The sequence below is a fragment of the Nanorana parkeri genome, unplaced genomic scaffold (assembly GCF_000935625.1).
Source record: "Nanorana parkeri isolate BGI_ZX_2015 unplaced genomic scaffold, ASM93562v1 scaffold693, whole genome shotgun sequence".
NCBI classification, from domain to species: Eukaryota; Metazoa; Chordata; class Amphibia; order Anura; family Dicroglossidae; genus Nanorana; species Nanorana parkeri.
Genome location: NW_017306961.1, coordinates 872,105 through 889,904, shown reverse-complemented (window position 1 = coordinate 889,904; position 17,800 = coordinate 872,105). Strand labels below are relative to the sequence as shown.

The 17,800-nt window shown below is 40.0% G+C and overlaps 1 protein-coding gene across 1 annotated transcript in view; it reads right to left on the bottom strand.

The window, feature by feature from the left end:
• Positions 1-3,685, bottom strand: part of TMEM232 (transmembrane protein 232) — a gene marked incomplete at its 3' end in the record, with an annotated part of 16,605 nt that extends 12,920 nt beyond the window's left edge. Inside the window, exons 1-2 of the mRNA XM_018563763.1 lie at positions 3,558-3,685; positions 1,049-1,157 (exon numbers count right to left, since the gene is read on the bottom strand). Coding sequence (XP_018419265.1) covers positions 1,049-1,157; positions 3,558-3,685 — 237 coding nt within the window. The remainder of the gene's footprint in view (positions 1-1,048; positions 1,158-3,557) is intronic.
• Positions 3,686-17,800: the final 14,115 nt, after the last annotated feature.

The window sequence follows — 17,800 nt, the reverse complement described above, 5'->3', positions numbered from 1 at the left end:
CTGCTGATGAGTCTAATATTGGAGAGGATTAGATCTGTCCACATATTGCCCCCATGCTTGCTACCTGCTGATAAAACTGCATAGTGGTGCATCTAATTGTCTGTTGCTGAATAAGCTGCCATTTACCTCCCCATTGGCTCTGCCTACATATCCTATATATGCATCTGCTCTGTTTGCTAGAGATTAACCCTTAGCTACTCTTACTGCTTGTCTCCCCATTTGATACTCCGCACGCTGGTATCGCACATGTACAGCTTGCCGCATATGAGTGTGGGGTAAGGGGTACTACCTTTATATCATCCTAGCCTATTCCTCACTCCAGCCTAACAGGAAGTATATGATGAGTGCGGTCTCCCTCTAGCAGTTAATGTAACTGGGAGTCGCTCACTGAACTTTCTTATCCAACAAAGACCCCATCGGTTCCGCAGCTGTGATCCAGTTAGATACTTAGCACTGGTCCAGCCTTGACACACTGCTTGGAGGAACGAACGGGGGAAGGGGCGGGCACAGCTAGCTCTGCCTCTAGATATGCAGAGCCTGCTGTCAATCAGCCAGCTGGGTGGTTCTCGACAGTATTGTCGGGATCTGTCTGGGCTGCGGCACTTCCAGTATATAGTGAGCCGTAGCTCGTTATATACTGACCTTTGGGTCATGGGAGGAGGTTATTATATGTCCAATGAATGCAGTGGCGTGAACTTGCCACCCCAAATTGCCTTGTCTTGCGTTCAGGCTGAACGCAGGCGTTGTGATTGGGTCCTTACTGTTATGGAAGATCGGCAAAAGCATACAGGGTTAAACCCTTTTCTCCCGTTTGCTTTTTAGGACTGATCTCATGTTTTGTCATTGTTTATTATTTTAAATTGCTGGGGTTGTGAAACGCTGAACTCAACAAACTTTAACTCAGTAAACTATGTAATTGTATGAGATATAATTATCTAGATGTTGTGAACATTTTCTTTGGAAAAAGATGAGGTGAAATGCATGCCAGCAAGTAAAATGTGCAGAATTTGCATAGATTCCACTTAAACTCATCGTAAACTTTTGTTACCTTGCATCGATGAAGTATTTTCCAAGCGGAGTCAAGCATATGCTCTTGATCCTCCAGCTCTTCTGCAGCGTTAAACTGTTTGATGAATTCCTCTGTGACTTCCAAGGGGCTTCTAAATGAAGATCACAAAGAACGCAGTGATTTCAAATGTCATTTACTCACATAAAACACAATTCTCTATTGAATCATCAAATGTAGAAAAAAAAGGAAAGAAAGGAACAATATGCCTCAGAAGTAAAGATGTAAAGCAAAAGTCTTTTTTTTTCTTTGTTTATGATATGTAATATTAGAAGAAGACAGCAGTTTTTATAATTACATTTTCCATAAGGTTTTTTTTCTCCATATACTATAAATAGATACTTTTTATATACACTGATACATTTGCAATGCCAAAATATATGATATAAATTAGGGATGCACAGATACTTTTCGAGTACCAGTGCATATACTTGGCATTTTCATGAGAACTACCAGGGTTGCAGCGGTTGCAGCTGGGACCTGGCTCTGGCGCTCCACCACTGTCCTGAAATCATTAGTCTGTATTGTTTTAGAAAAACTGTCACATGACAATAAACAAAAATGTATCAGTACTCGTACTTGTAAGTACTCTGCAAGTATCAGTACTTGTACTCGCAAAGCTGGTATCTGTGCATCCATTTATATTTATAAAAACAAAACCATACATTAAAACAGAGATGTACAAATCCCAGGAGCTCCGTGTGCTCCTTACACATGGCAGCTGCCTCCTAAGTTTTGAATTTTTCTCTAGTGTAGTCTTGGAGCTCAAAAGTATCGGTACATGTACTCGTACTTGTACCGAGTACTGTACTTGGTATCTGTGCAACCCTAATATAAATGCAGACAGATTGACTGATTGACTGACTTTCCAAGACATAACGCAAATGTTTTTTGCAATTCGCAATTCGCAAATCAAGCAAAGTTCAGTTTGCTGGACGTTCGTGGAACCCAACAGGAAATCCACATGCCCCAAACATAGCACCCGAACCCCATTGAAGGCAATGGGAGCTGAATCTAATAATTTTTTTCTGGCCTTTTCTTGTTAAAAAAAAGGCAAAGATAGCTTGGCACTGCCATAGAGGATATGTACCAATGTTTTGTTTTTTTTAAACATTCAGTGAGGAGCGGGTCTTTTAATGCAGCTTATAGGGCAACATTGAAAATACCCAAATACTTTACATAACATGCTTGGGGGTGCCTTTAACCTGCAAGTGAAAAGTTGCCCACCCAATAAAGTGGGATAAGATCAGTGGCTCGGGTGGTTCTGTTGCCAGGTTATGGGGGCACCACTCATGTGATTGAAGTTGGTCCATTACTGGACTACATGATTGACATAGCTTTTGCAGTGGGGAGCATTTATTTATTTAATAAAGGACTTATGCTTCTACAATATCTAAGGGGTACCAGTGGATGTTGGGGTCTGCAGGGGGCTACACAATACCCCGTGTTAAAATAAATAGGGGGGGGGGGAACAGACACCATAGCAAGTCCTTTATTTAAAGAAAAAAGAATAACATAAACAATGTCCCCCAGTGTAAATCCAATGTCAATCAGGTTGCACTGCGATGTACTGCAGATCAAGCATCAATCATAATGAGTGGCACCCGGTGCTCTGCCAACGCAACCACCCAACAAAATGATGATGCTAGCTTATCGCTACCTTACTCCCTACCTACCTTACTCCCTTCATAAATTACAGTCCCTGGTGAGCTGAATATCCACAAACCAGGCAGGCATGCTGGATGACATCTTTGTCAAAATACAGTATGGTCATGATTATACTTGGTCAATGACATGACCCGGGATCCCCGCAGGCTTGCTTACAATTTGAAACAAGTTCCGGTAGTGATCATGCCCCTAAGGCCTGGTTCACATATGGGCGTCCCGGAACCGTGCGGTTGCATGCCATGGTTGCCGCGCTGCCCCATTGTATTCAATGGGGTGATATATACATGTGGCTAATGCGGCAAAAAGGCTCATGCACCTTTTTGTGTGACCCGCTTTTTTTTTGCGGCTGCATTTGTGCGCTTTGCACCAGCAGAAACGCGCCCGTAAAACCACGCAGATTGCTAGCCGCGATTAGGGTGTCATTAGAAATAAATGGCACCGCAAGTGCGGTCTGCGTTTGTGCGCATTTCTCGGATTGCTCAGATGTGAACCGGGCCTAAATCAATGACTTCCAACTGCATCAGCTGGACGTTTGGGCAGGTGGGAGGCCTGGACAAATCTAGCCATTATGTTTGCTCTTTTGCCGAACTATGAACAGGTTGGCTTTGGGTCAAACTCATGGGGGATCTAAAGCTTATCCCTTTCTGCCATAACAAATTGGCAGCTTTCACTGGCCCTTTTTGCTGAAAATAAAGGTCACTATGGTGAGTATTGATTGTTATAGCTTAGTGAATTGAGTCTGCTATATATCTTTACCATGCATCAGTTCACTAATAAACAAAGTGATGTCTTTTTATCAGGCTGATTTATTTGTATTGTTTACCCCTGGCTAGAGGATTTTTCTCCATGGCTTTCTTCATTTAGTTGTAAAATTCTTTTTTGGAGTTCCTGGTGATATTTAGTTGACAAGATCCCAAATTTCTGTACCACTGGTATTTTTACAATTGGCATTCTGCTCTGATTCAAAAGTCACCTAAATGAAACAATAAAGAAAAATAGGTACAGTATAACTGAATAAAATAATATAACATTAATACTTTTAATAATAGATAATATAGATAACATGTGAGGAAATGGCATTAAGGGATAGCTGCCACGAGAGAAACCTGGAGGCTGCTATTGCAGAGCTCCCCTCCCAAAAATGCTGATTGCCTGGCTGTCATGCTGAGGTTTTAGCTTCAATACTATGGGACACTGACCTGGAACAAATATGCAAATGATCACTTCTGACTTATCTGATCTGCATATTTGCTTCCAGAAGGAGGTCAGTAATGGCACCACCTGCATTTTTCTCATTGCTTGTTTACTTTAAAACATTCTTTTTGCCAAACTGAAAGTCCAAACACAAAAGATTTGCCTATAAAGACAAAGGTAAATTCTTGCCTCTCCTGCTGGCTGTGCTGCCAAACATCGCTCCTTTGGGGAGATATCACTAACTTAAGTGTCTTCAGAAACCAACACTTTCAAGAATGTCAACCTCCTTGTCCCCTGCAGCACTCAGTGGTTCCTCCCACTGACCTCCACAATGCTACTGTTGTCCTTCGATAAGAGCTCTTACATTAATTATTGACTTTTGAAATTGATATTCCCCAGGATTATTCCACATTTCTTACTTGTGGAAGTGGATATTAGACACTATGATTGGGCACTATTTATAGCAGGCTTTGGCGGCTGTACATAAACCTGACAGATGCTGTGTCTTCCATGACCGAGGAATGTGCCAAAAGCCAGGTCATACATAGAAGGATACTTTGTGATATATTGTGTGTCGCAAGGAACACGGAGGCATACTAAGAACGCCACATAAATCTCAGTGATGTCCTATAATGAAAACTAACAGTCAACACACAATATATATTCTCCAAAGGGAGCAAGTGAAGACGGAGTGATATATTGTTGCATTAAATCTTAGCACATCCTACCACTGTCAAGTTACTTGACGGTTAATTTATTTATAAACAATATATTTTTCAGCGCGCAGGCAAACAGACCAGGATACCTTGGTTTCCCCCGTATTCATGGCAATCAGATTTAAGACTTAATCCTTTTTTTGCGGAATGACTATTTGAATAAGCAGTGTGGACAGGATGGCATGGGTGTGTGTGATATTGACAACATTGTCATTTTAACTAGAGGTTTCTTTGTGGTGCGGTTGGTGTTTTATTTTCGATTTCAGTGTAAATTAAATCAATTTTCTACCATATAATAAAGATTATCAATTCTAAATTATGGATTAATCAGTCTGGATCCACTATATGACTTCTTCAGTTTGTCTTGTTCTTCTATGGGACAACTATTTTTCTCGATGGTGCATTGAGTCACGGATTAAGGAACTGCTATGTTCGATTAATCTCACAGGTATCACAGGTTATTTTAATACTTCTGGTGCATCCTGTAGTGACATACGGGTTGGAGCGAGGAGCCACTGAACACAGCAGGGGGCACATGATCTTAACACTTCAAACTGGCTTTCAGTATAAATAAAGGATCACCCTGTGGAAAAGTAGACCCTTTCCATGATCCACCTAGTGCTTCTCACACACTAAATTTAATAGAAGTGCAGACTTAAAAGGAGAACTATGGGGTCAGTGTTTTTCCCCATAGTTCTCCTTAGGGTAACGGGAGGACACAAACTAGCGTCCTCCCGTTACCCTAAGCTCAGTATACCGCGAGCTACAGCTCGCGGTATACTGAGACGCCGCAGCCGGAGCGGATCCCGACTTAGATGACAGGATCCGCCCAGCTGCGTGAGTGACAGCTGGCTCTGCCTATCTAGAGGCAGAGCCAGCTGTACCCGCCCCCTCCCCCGTCCGTTCCGCCAGTCAGCGCTGGCAGATCGGAGCGGGGAGAGGGGAATCCAGCCCCTCCCCCTGTCACGGCAGAGAGCCGTGACAGGATCGAGAGGTGAGCGAACCCGGTATGTGTTCGCTCACCTCCCGATCTACTGAGCCGACCTGTGACAGTCTCATTGTCACAGGTCGGCTAGAACTATGAGGTGAGTGAAAAGCACTCACCTCATAGTTCTCCTTTAAGTCAGGTACAGGCGGTTCAAATTTCATCTTGTTCCTAATGAAACGGCTGAAATTTGTACCATGGGTGCCGCTGTCGGCACTGCTCCACCCGGCATCCCTTGATCAGCTGATCGAAAGAGCCAGTTGGAAATTTCCCAGCCAAACGGAGCTAGCAACCAAACAGCTGCTGGCTCTGTTTGGGAATTCTGACAGAGGCCGCCAGCAGAATACAATGCAAACAGCAGGGGATTCATCCATCCACGCTTGTAATCATTAATGAAGAAAACTGCCTGCGGGTTAAAAAGGTAAAAAATAGAACTGTGTATACCCCCACTTTAGGCACAGTTACAATGCTTCTAGGATAGCAAAACCAATTGTCTGGAGTTGTTCTTTAACCCCTTCGTGACGGGAGACGTACAGTGTACGTCCCGTCACAAAGTGGCTATATGACTGGCCACGTACACTGCACGTGCCGAGTTATATTAGCCTCTGTAATGCTGGTAACTGCTGATTCTCAGCAGTTCCAGTCATTAATTAATGCCTCACTATTGAGACATTCATTAATGAAATAGTTAAGCTTTTTTAAAAGCTTCTTTCTTTCATTAATGAAAGAATGAAGCCTTTACATTCAGATACGGGTTCGCTAAATAGCGATCCCGTATCTGACAGCTGAAGATAGCAGAGAGGTAGCAGTGACTCACCTCTCTGCTATTTGTTTTGACAGCTGGAGAGCCTGGCCCGATGTTAAATGATACATTTCAACCACTAGATACAAAATGTATCTCTTGAGTGAAATGTATCACTTTTGATCGTCTAGAAACGATCAAAGACCTTTAGTGAGATCTGATTCTGACATGCTGTCAGGATCAGTCTCTAAAGTTATTATTAGCTGTTCCTAAGCTTGGAGCAGCCTGATAATAACTAAAAATTTTAAAAAGTTAATTTATTAAGCAGTCATAGTGATTGCTTGATATAAACTGACAAAAAAAAAAATTTTTTTTTTTTACACTTATTTTTTTTACAAAGTGTAAAAAAAAAAAAAAAAAAGTGTACAAAAAATTAGGAAAATAAAACGTTTATATATAAATATATTTGTATACTATAATTATTATTAAAAAAATTCTAAAAATAATAATAATAATCAAAACTTGCTGCTGTGGAAGGATCACACAGCAAAAATGTAAAAAGTGTGTCAGTCATTTAGGAACAGAAACTAAAAACTAGCTCAGTCATGAAGAGGTCAATGCCCGATTGTAGCTTCACTGTTTTAAATATTAAAACATTTTTAAATGTTGATCTTTTTATTTTATTTTTACCTAAAATTCCAGTACCACACCAAACTCCCCACCCTGTCAGCATTCGGAAGATGAGAACCACTGCTGTCGCACAGCAATATCACTAGTGGTCCGACATGCCCCCCGCACACAACTCCTGCTCTTCATACTGCTACTGTTCTCCATTCAGAAAAGCTTGCCTTGTGACTACGTCTGATTATGTTTTCTAAAAGCAAGCAGTATATGTACCTGAATTTGACTTGGCATCAGCCTCTTGCAGTTCCTGTACAGCTGATCTCAGACTGGAAGGGGGAAAAGCAGCTGGATGCTGGTCATATGCTAACAAGTATCATGCTAATAGAAAGAAAGAGCAGAGTGAAAGAGAGATGAGCTCATCAATGTGCTGCTTCTCTATTTACTATGCAGTGACGGGCTGAAGAATGGACAAGACCTGAAAGAGTTACTTATTTATTTATTTTTTATTTCTTTATTATTGGTATTGATATAAAGCCAACAATTTACACAGCACTTTACATAGTAACAGTCACATCAGTCCCTGCCCTCAAGGAGCTTACAAGGTCCCTGTCTCACATGCATAGGCCATTTATTTAGACAGCAGCTGAAAACTTTCCAGCATGTCTTTGGTGTTTGGGAGGAAACACACACAAGCACAGGGAGAACATGCAAACTCCTTTGCAGATAGTGACCTGGATGGAATTCAAACCAGGGACCCCAGTGCTGCAAAGCAGAAACGCTAACCACTACGCCACTGTGCTTCCCATCTTCTGCCTTGCCAGTTGGGGCGTTGTTGTGTAGCTAGCTATGTCATTCTCAGGACTGGATGGACAGAAATACAAATCCTATGGCAGGTTAATCAGTTCCATTATATATTCTTATGCTTATTGTTCCTTTTACTTTGAGGTTGGCTTTTAAAACAAAGTAAAAGAAACAGGTCACCAGCACTCGTTTAGAATAAATATGTCCTTTTTTAATGGACAATTGTGTCACTACAATCAACAGAGCCAGGCTCTGTTGATTGTAGTGACACAATTGTCCATTAAAAAAGGACATATTTATTCTAAACGAGTGCTGGTGACCTGTTTCTTTTACTTCGTATTTTTCACGGTGCCATCCGTGATAGTCATTGCGAGCACCACCATTCTTATTTGGCCAGGACTGCTGTAAGGTGTGCGGAGAGGACCCCCACCACCTGAAGACTTTTAAAACAAGTCAGCAATAGCAGTCTGTATGTTTCTATGTGAACATGTTGCTCTAAAACAAGAAAGCCAAGAAATTACTTGAGGTGTCTGTTTTGAGAGATTACCTAATTTGCTTATACAAAGCCTGCATGGGTTCAGAAACCAAAGGAAAACAATGAGATATATTTAGGTATCTAAAACTGTGTTATAAAAAAACAGGAGAATCATTTTGTTAAGAACGAAGTTCTTATAAATTTGTATAAAACAGAACTTAAAGAAATAAATAGACATTTACAGATACAGTCTTCATTGAGTATTTCATGATTTATACATGTAGAACTGCATGATCCATTATTCACTGGTAGGGGAATTCAGACTGGAAATCATGCTGGAAAAGCATGGATTATTATCCTTCTTGGTTATGGATGTTCAGGTCGAGATGGTCATCTATAAATACTGGGCTGCAGGCACTGCACAAAGATGAAGAATGAAGCTCCTTCTATAATTCACAGGGAAAATAATTTTTGCAGCTTAGAAGATATAGTAAATATGTATTATGTTGTGTAGACATAATAATTTTGAAATCTAACTGAAAAGTCAAGTGGGGGTTTGACCTAAGTCGAGCAAAATTTGCGAATCCCCCTCAACACACCTGCAACCACAGCGCAGCAAGCTTGCAGGGCCTTATGAGAACGCAACACACAGTACACACAGCTTCACTACAGCGGTTCTAAGTAACTCAGGGGTTTAGTTCAAGTATTGGCTGAATGAAGTCCCAGCAACTGTTAGGCAATACTTCCTAGCAGTGTAGAGTAACTTCCCCTTCAAGGATCAGCAGTAACAGTGCATAGCTATAGTTCCAGCAATGATATCAGCAGTTAATTGGTTAACAGTCAGCTGTAGCTTAAGTGATAACAGAGACACAGGCTGTGATAGCTCTCCCCTAGAAATCTGAAGTCCTCAAGCTCTGTGACACACATAAAGCAGTTAAATGTACTCCAGGCTTAGTGTTCTGAGCAATGTCAGCAAGTCATCCAGATATGTGTTGCAATGCCATAAACTACTTGCGCTTTTGGGGAGTCTCTGGTGGGTCCTTTAGGTGCAATGGCTGTAGAGGTCTCTCCTGGTCATTGTTCAGCGTGCACCGTTCACAACGGTCGGACGCTGAACAAACAATCTTGCTCCCTTAAATCCCTCCTCGCCGAGCGCGAAGGGGAGGAGCTGGGTCCCGTCCATGACGGAGTTGAAGGGGCGGAGCTGGTTGCTGTCTCGGACGGCCCTGAGGAGGCGGAGCTAGTTGCCGTCCTGGACGGCCCTGAGGAGGTGGAGCTATGGCCCTCTAGCAACTTCAGCGCAAAATTATAGCCAATTATAGCTAATTTAACTACAAACGTCAGGTGGTCATAATAATCTGGCCACTCAGTGTATATGTATATGTTCAAAGTCACTTAAATCAACATTCTTCCCCATTCTGATGCTCGGTTTGTGTATGTGTATGTATATACATAAACATATGTATATGTTTACACTAGGAGAAAGAGGAAAACAAAATTTTCCAATAATTCCAGGAAGTGAATGCTCTGCAAGTGTAAGTATTTCAAAATCACAGCATTTTACACCTGACATGTCTACATTATTATTAAATCATCATACACTGTACATAGAGGGATGCATTGGTAGAATTTGATTGTGAGAATGGGGCATTATTGAATGTTCTTAACCTTTTTTCTCTTCTGGTGGAATGTTTGTCAAATAATATGGGCAGTAGTAAAAATCAATTCATTCATAAACAGCATAGAATTAATTGGGAAAATACCACATTATGGCCACTAGATAGAGATGAGGATCATAGGAAAGAAGTAAATCTTAGTAACGAGATAAAATGAAACAATTCCAGAGAATTAGCAAATAAAAAAAGCAAATTTCCCCATTAAAGGAGATCCCACCACAAAGTCAATCATGCAACTATACTGTTATATATAAAACATATCATTTATTCAACAAAATACACAATACAAAATACCTATAATGAATAACACTTCATATATATTGCACATTATTCAAACTCGGCTAATGTTGGTAGAAATAATTCTAATATGGATCCCTAAAATGTCCGAAACAGTTACAAAAAAGACTTCATGAGAAAAGAGTTCATACATTATGTGAAAAACTAATCAAAAGGATCCTCTGTGACCAATCTGTATAGGACACATACATGAGCCGATAAATTCCCGATATCGATGTTTTTGAGGAACCGAAATATCCAGTTCATATCAGATCCCCATAGTTTGGAGATATCTGTAGAAAATGACTAGAAATAAACTGAAGAAATAATGTCACTGAACCTGTTGATAGGAATCTGGGTTCAGCAGAAATTGTTGAAAACGAATTCCAGGCTGTAGGTACGGCCATACAATGAGCAGTAGGTATACGTATACTCATCTAATGCTGTCAACACCATTGATTCCTTTGATGATTCCGGAAAGTGTCACACAAAATCAAGGTATCGGCAAGTGTTCAGGTAGTAACTCATGATCCCACAAAGTCACTCATGAATGTAGAGTGTGGATAACTACGGGCAGAAGGGACATCCATGTAGCCGAGGTGAATGGCAAACCCCACTCTGTTTCCTTGACGCGTTTCTCCCCAAACAGGACTTCGTCAGAAGGGCGTAGTTTGCTCGTGTTCAAAACCAGACGGTATTAAATCCTAAACAGGACGTTTTCGTCACACTTGTTAATTAATTGCATTCCATTTGATTTCCAAGAGCACAAATAGTAGCCGTTTGCGTTTCACACCAACAATTAGAAATTCTTGTAACTAGTATTCATAAATCAAAACCTTTACAATATACATTGGAAAAGGACCATAAGGGCCATCAATATTTACCAAGGAAACATGAATAAATAAACATAAATAAATAGATCAACTCAATAGTCTTAGTCATATATTATCATGCCCTTTAGCTATAATTCCCATTCTTAAACGACCCTAAACTGGACCTTTTACAGACGCATGAACATGCCAAAATGAGACCCGACTACAAAAAACAACTGAAATGAATCATGTTGTTTATGCCCGGTTCTTTATAAGATTTGGTAAGGTATATCCACCTGCATTCCCGTTGCAGTAGACACATCCAATCTCCCCCACGATTCGATTTATGCACACGATCCAGAACAAAGTAGCGGAGACCCTGAGTTTGACCACCATGAAACTGTATTATATGTCTCGCAACCGGAGATCTCAGATCACGAGCTGATACATCAGACAAATGATCCGATATCCTTCTTTTCAACATTCATTTTGTTTTCCCGATGTAAAACATATCACAATGACAGGATAACAGATATAGAACTCCCCCTGTCTCATAGTTTGCAAAATGCCTGCTACGAACTGTCTGACCCCTACGGGTAACCATCTGTGGTCCCACATGAATAAACCTGCAAAATGTACACTTTTGGCATTGGTAAGTTCCAGGGTATCTACAACATCGTAGTTTCTTATTTGTATTAAATTCACTTTTCACTAGTTTACGTCACAGATGGTTTACTATGTATAAACTTTGATATCCTAGAGTCCCAGGATAGACAATGCCATTTATTTGTTAGGATGCCGGAAACTGCCTGATGCTGACTATTATAGGTGAGAACCAATCTAACCTGATCATCTTTCCTATTATTCCTTTTCTTATCATTACATTTTGGTTTTACCATAGCATGGTAGCTAACTAAAATGTAATGATAAGAAAAAGAATAATTCTAACAAAACACTGGCAATGTCTATCCGGGGACTCTAGATAAATTCCCGAAATCTACCTCAAAAACATCAATATCGGGAATTTATCGGCTCATGTATGTGTCCTATACAGATTGGTCATAGAGGATCCTTTTGATTAGTTTTTCACATAATCTATGAACTGTCCTCTCTTCTCATGAAGTATTTTTTGTAACTGTTTCGGACATTTTAGGGATTCATATTAGAATTATTTCTACTAACATTAGCCGAGTTTGAATCATGTGCAATATATATGCAGTGTTATTCATTTTAAGTATTTTGTATTGTGTATTTTGTTGAATAAATTATGTTTTATATATAACAGTATAGTTGAATGATTGACTTTGTGGCGGGATATCCTTTAATGGGGAAATGTGCTTATTTGATACAATATAGGAAACCCACCATTATAAATATACCTTTGATATTTTGAGATTGGGACCCTCCTTCCCCATATGTATATATATATATATAAAGAATTAGCAAATCACTGTAACCATTGTTACTATGGGGATCCACATCCTTTGCATGCCTCAGAGTAACTGCAAACTGAATGTTGTGACACTACAGTACAAAAAGATCAGCAATTATGACCCAATCAACAGCAATTCTTTGGTCCCTTGAAGTGAAACTTTCAAATCATAAGAGTTTCCAAACCATCCATACTCTAAACTCGTGCGATTTCTGTGTGCCTAGGTAGACCTTCAATCCCATGTATACTTGATACATAGGCCTTGATTTAAAGCCAACTTTTCTGGGAACAGCAGGTATCTACATGCGAGTCCTCTTATTGTACCAACTGCACTTTTTATGTTTTTACTCATTTGGTAGCAGTCTGTATATCACCAGCAATCCCTTGAATAATTGCTGCTGGTCTAAAGTCGATAAACTATATACAGACTGAAGGGAGTTAAGGAAATGTTAATTGTATGTAAACCATAAAAATAAAAATCAATGCACAAATGAAAATGAATTGTAAAACATGAATTTATCATGTTTTTATTGTATATAAGATTGAAGAAAATAGGTCACCAGCACTCCATAAGTTAAAATGAATGAGTCCTTTTAATGGACAATGATGTCACAGAAATCCAACATGAGCCATTTATTGTATATAAAGCATGTGTATTTTGATAACAGACACAATGTTTAAGTTCTTAAGTTAAAATTTAGTTATAAATAAATGCATCACAGTAGAAGAATGAACAAAGTATGTAAAACTAATTCAACTGTTGAAGGTTTTAGAGGATTTTGGAAGTAATAAGATGAAATTGTAAATTGTCTTTCAGTCCATCAGAATATGACTGTAACACCAAACACCTCCAGGATCTAACCTATTCACAGCAGCCTCATGAAAAATAAGTGAAGTCATATGGGGACAGGCGAAAGATGGTCATAAACTAGTAGGTTAGCTATATTCACAATGTGGGCTGAACAAAACAAAAAAAGAACACCTTCCAAGCTAAACAACATGGATAGGGGAACACACAATCCCAAGCCTACCTCCCTGATTTTCTGCCCAATTCCTTTTATTTTAAGATCAATGAATGTCAGGCAGAATGCTGCCAACAGGGCCACCCACAGAGTGAAGTTTGCCCACCTTATCAAGAACCAGATGAAATTTGCTTTGTGTATGGCCAGCTTAGACAAATCATATTACCCAACAAAACATTTCAATAATGCAAAGCTAATTAGTACTTATGCCCCCCACAGTACTGCTCCTATGTCCTCTGCTGTACCAACTTCAGCCACTATTGCATGCCACCTGCCTCTGGATTCATCACTCACTAAAACAAACTTGTGCAATACAAACAGGAAGCTGCACACCACTAGTCTGAATAGCTTAAAAGCAACTTTATTGGAGTACATTCCGTCAATGCCTTCCTCTGCTTGATCAATCAAGTTGTTTTTAATATTCAGACTAGTAGTGTGCAGCTTCATGTTTTTACTATGCAAAGCCAATGCAGGATCAAATGAAGAGACAAGAACCCTTCATGTACATGATTGTTAAAGCAGCTCAAAGCAATGTAACTCAGACACAGAAGTATGTATTCTACTCTACATATTTCATCTGTTTGATATCAGGGGGCACATGGATGTCAAAAGGTTTTAATGGGAAATTACATCTTTTGCAAAAAAACAAAAACAAATGCACGTCTTCACAAAAGAAAAAAAAATGTGCAGTTACTATTTTTTTGCATAGGATTCAATATAGCATTGCAACCGCAATGAGTAGATCATGCATGCAATGCTCTGGCTCTTGCAGACTGTTCCTCACGTCCACCAGTAAAATGGATGGGAGGAAGTGTCAATGGACAAGTGCGAGGATGTCACTGCACTTGTATTCCATTGAGAACTACAACCCAGATAGCATGCAATAGAGCTGCAAGCTTGAAAATGACTTGCTAAACTATTGCAGACTTGCCAAGCTTCACAATTGTGTTGCACAATTACAGCAAGTCTGCATTGCAAGTCTCCAGATCAACGTGCTTTGCAAAAGTGCTGTACACTTGCAGAGCTCTTGCTAAGACCGGCAGGACTCTTGCTGTAGACTTGCCAAGAAAATTTGCTACAGATTCAAAAAGTGTCAACTAGAACTTGTGCTGCAAGTGTTCTGCAAGTCTACAATTTGCCAGGAATGTGTGCAGAAAGTTAACACGAATTACAATTTAACGCTGCCACAAGTTATCCTTGCTATCTGGGAAGTCCCTCTACCACAGTGACTGATGGGACTTATAGATTCTCCATTCCCATAGTCCACTATGTGAGCAAAGCCATGCACAGCTATGAAATTTTCAAAAAGGTAATGGGAAGATGAACCCTGCAATTCAGTTAAGTGTGGGGTGATGGGGGGTAGGTGGAGTTGTACCCTAAATATGGATGTAACATGAAACATGGTCAGGGAGGAAAACCTAGCCTTTAATTTGTGTGCAATATTTGAGTTTAAGCATTCTACACTTTTGTATGTTAATTTTCAGAGCTTGTGTATTGACAGTGAGAGCTAAATACCTGTCTGTTTCTTGGCCAGTAAATATTCCGTATTGTCTCAATTAAACTGAAAGAGGAAAAAGAACAGAAAGTCAGCTGCTGCCATCTAGTGTTCAAATATCAGTTTGTAAAACTTGAGAATAGACAGTAGGCTGACTAACTATCAGGGTTGTTCACGAAAGGGTGAAGAGTTTGGAGAAGGAAGGAGAAGTGAACAATCTAGGACAACATAGCTGAACTGGAAAGTGAGCTGAATTGGAGAATTTTTTCAAATCAGCAATTTTGTCCTAGATTGTTCCCTTCTCCTGCCTTCTCCAAACTCTTCACCCTTTCGTGTATAACCCTTTAAATAACCAGCAATTGGATCGCATGCCCACATATGTGAACGAACACAGATGAACAACCACTCATATAGACCTTCACAAACCATAAGTCTATCAAGCTGACTGTACACTAATCTTCAAACAGTGACTATGCTGCAGTCATATTTAATGCTAAATAGCCAAATGCTTTATATCGCTGTTATATGAAAAAGACAGTGTATCCACAAGGACAGATAGATAGATAGATAGATAGATAGATAGATACGCAACAGATACAAACATAAACAGACAGGTAGATAGATAAATAGATAGTAACTAGGTCTTATTTTCAGGGTAGGTCTTATTTTCAGGGAAACAGGGTAGATACGCAACAGATAGATAGATAGATAGATAGATAGATAGATAGATAGATAGATAGATACGTAACAGATAGATACATACATACATGCATACATACATACATACATACGTGATAGATAGATAGATAGATAGATAGATAGATAGATAGATAGATAGGACTGTATGCCTGGAATATTAAGGAACACCACGCACTGTTTTTCCCCTTTTTCATTTGAATGGCTACAATCTTTCTGCATTGAGTCAGACTGCAGTGTATAGATCAAGCTTATTATAAAAGAAAGCAATCCATTCCACAGGCAAATATACACTGCCAGTTTATGCTGTTGCTGAGACTGTTCATGAAAATCATAGCAGCGCATACATCTTCAAGTCACCCCCCTAGCATGTTATTTAATGGATCTGTATATCATTAATGTTGCCCTCAACGCTGCATAAAAAAACCCTCTTCTCACTAAACTGTATTTCATTTTTTTGTTGTACACGTCCCCATGTCAGTGCCCAGCTTCCAATGCCTTTTTTGACACTAGTTTGCCTATTTGCCCTTAAATGACTAGAACTTACTAACAAGATTCACCTTCTGTAAACCTTAGTGGGGTTCCCTGGGTTCAGGTAGATTTCAAGCAGGTTGTGCAGAACCCCCTGCAAATCAAACTTTGGCAGATTTGCCCATCCCTGGTAGAGAGGGATGGAAATGTCAATGGGCAGCTTTAGATGTGAGATCTAATACAAGTATAATAACAGATATACTGTATATTTTATCAGCTTCAATATGTAAATTCCACTAGAAATAATCATAATACAGAAATAACACTCATGTACAATTAAAAAAAAAATGTGACTGGCATATAACCTGGTGCAGGTTTCAAATAGACATAGGCTCATTTCACAAAGTTAACACACCGGGATATGGATCTTTATTTTGAAAAAAAAAGTGAGTTATTTTTAGTGGAGTCCGGTTACATTTTACAGTCATGGCTTGTGTTAGGGAGATGAAAACCCTAAACTGATGGGGGTTTTTTTTTTAAAGGACAATGTATTATAAACAAATGGGGGTTTTTTCTATTAGAAAATACACTTTTCACTCTTTTTTCACATCTCAGTGCTGCTAATCCCATCCAACCTCTTTCAGGCTTTTTCTGTTTACACGAAATACAATTGGAGCTGCTTGTCATTGCTCAGCTCAGGTTTCTCTGATGGTAACAATGATGGATCATACCTGCACAATGAGTGTCAGAATAGACCATATATAATCTCCACTGGAACCACATGTGACAAGGTGACAACACAGGAAAGCAGCTGGGAGACAGGGGCAAAATGTTGTCACCTTATATCAGGAAGTGCCTGAACAAGAATTTTCATGGCAGGATTCCCAGATTTAATTTTAAAGGGTATCTATGGTCAAAAACTAAAAATGAATTTCTATATTGAATATCCATAGGTTCTTTCCCACTTCTAATAAGGATATGAATCTGGAGGTTTGTAAACTTAATTATTGAAGATGCCTATAGGCTGTACTTCCCGCAGTGACAATTTCACTCAGCCTTGTGAATGCACTTCCTTGTGTCACAAATCTCACAAAGCCTGTCTTCATCAATACAATTCTGTAACATACTCACCTAGAGGCTGGTACGAGCACATGAGATGCCACGCGACCCTGACCTCAGGATTGCAGGCAAACATGCCCTGAATTATAGGGGCTTGCATGTTGGAAATCGTGCGTGCAGACGTGTGAATGGAAATATGCACAAACGTGTTGGCGTGCAGACATTAGCCTGACACGCGCATTCATGCCTGCCCGCTTACTGGTGCCAGATGGATTATAAAATCAGTGTGAGTACTGAACCCATTGCTGACTGTAACCTGTGTTCCAGTTGCCCGCCCTGTGATTCTGCTGACCTGTGTTTGACTCTGGCTTACATTCCTAACCTCTTTCACGACTCCCGATTTGGCACCTCAAACTTGGCATTAGTCTTTCCTGTGTTTGACCCCAGCTTGTCACCCGTTTTCACTGGGCCTACTGATTTGGCACTACATCTCCATTTCGCGATGGCATCAGAGAGGCCCGAGGGGCAATTGCCACCCTGCCCCCCGGCCCAGTCCGCCCCTGCTTCCAGGTACATGACAAGCTCAACGT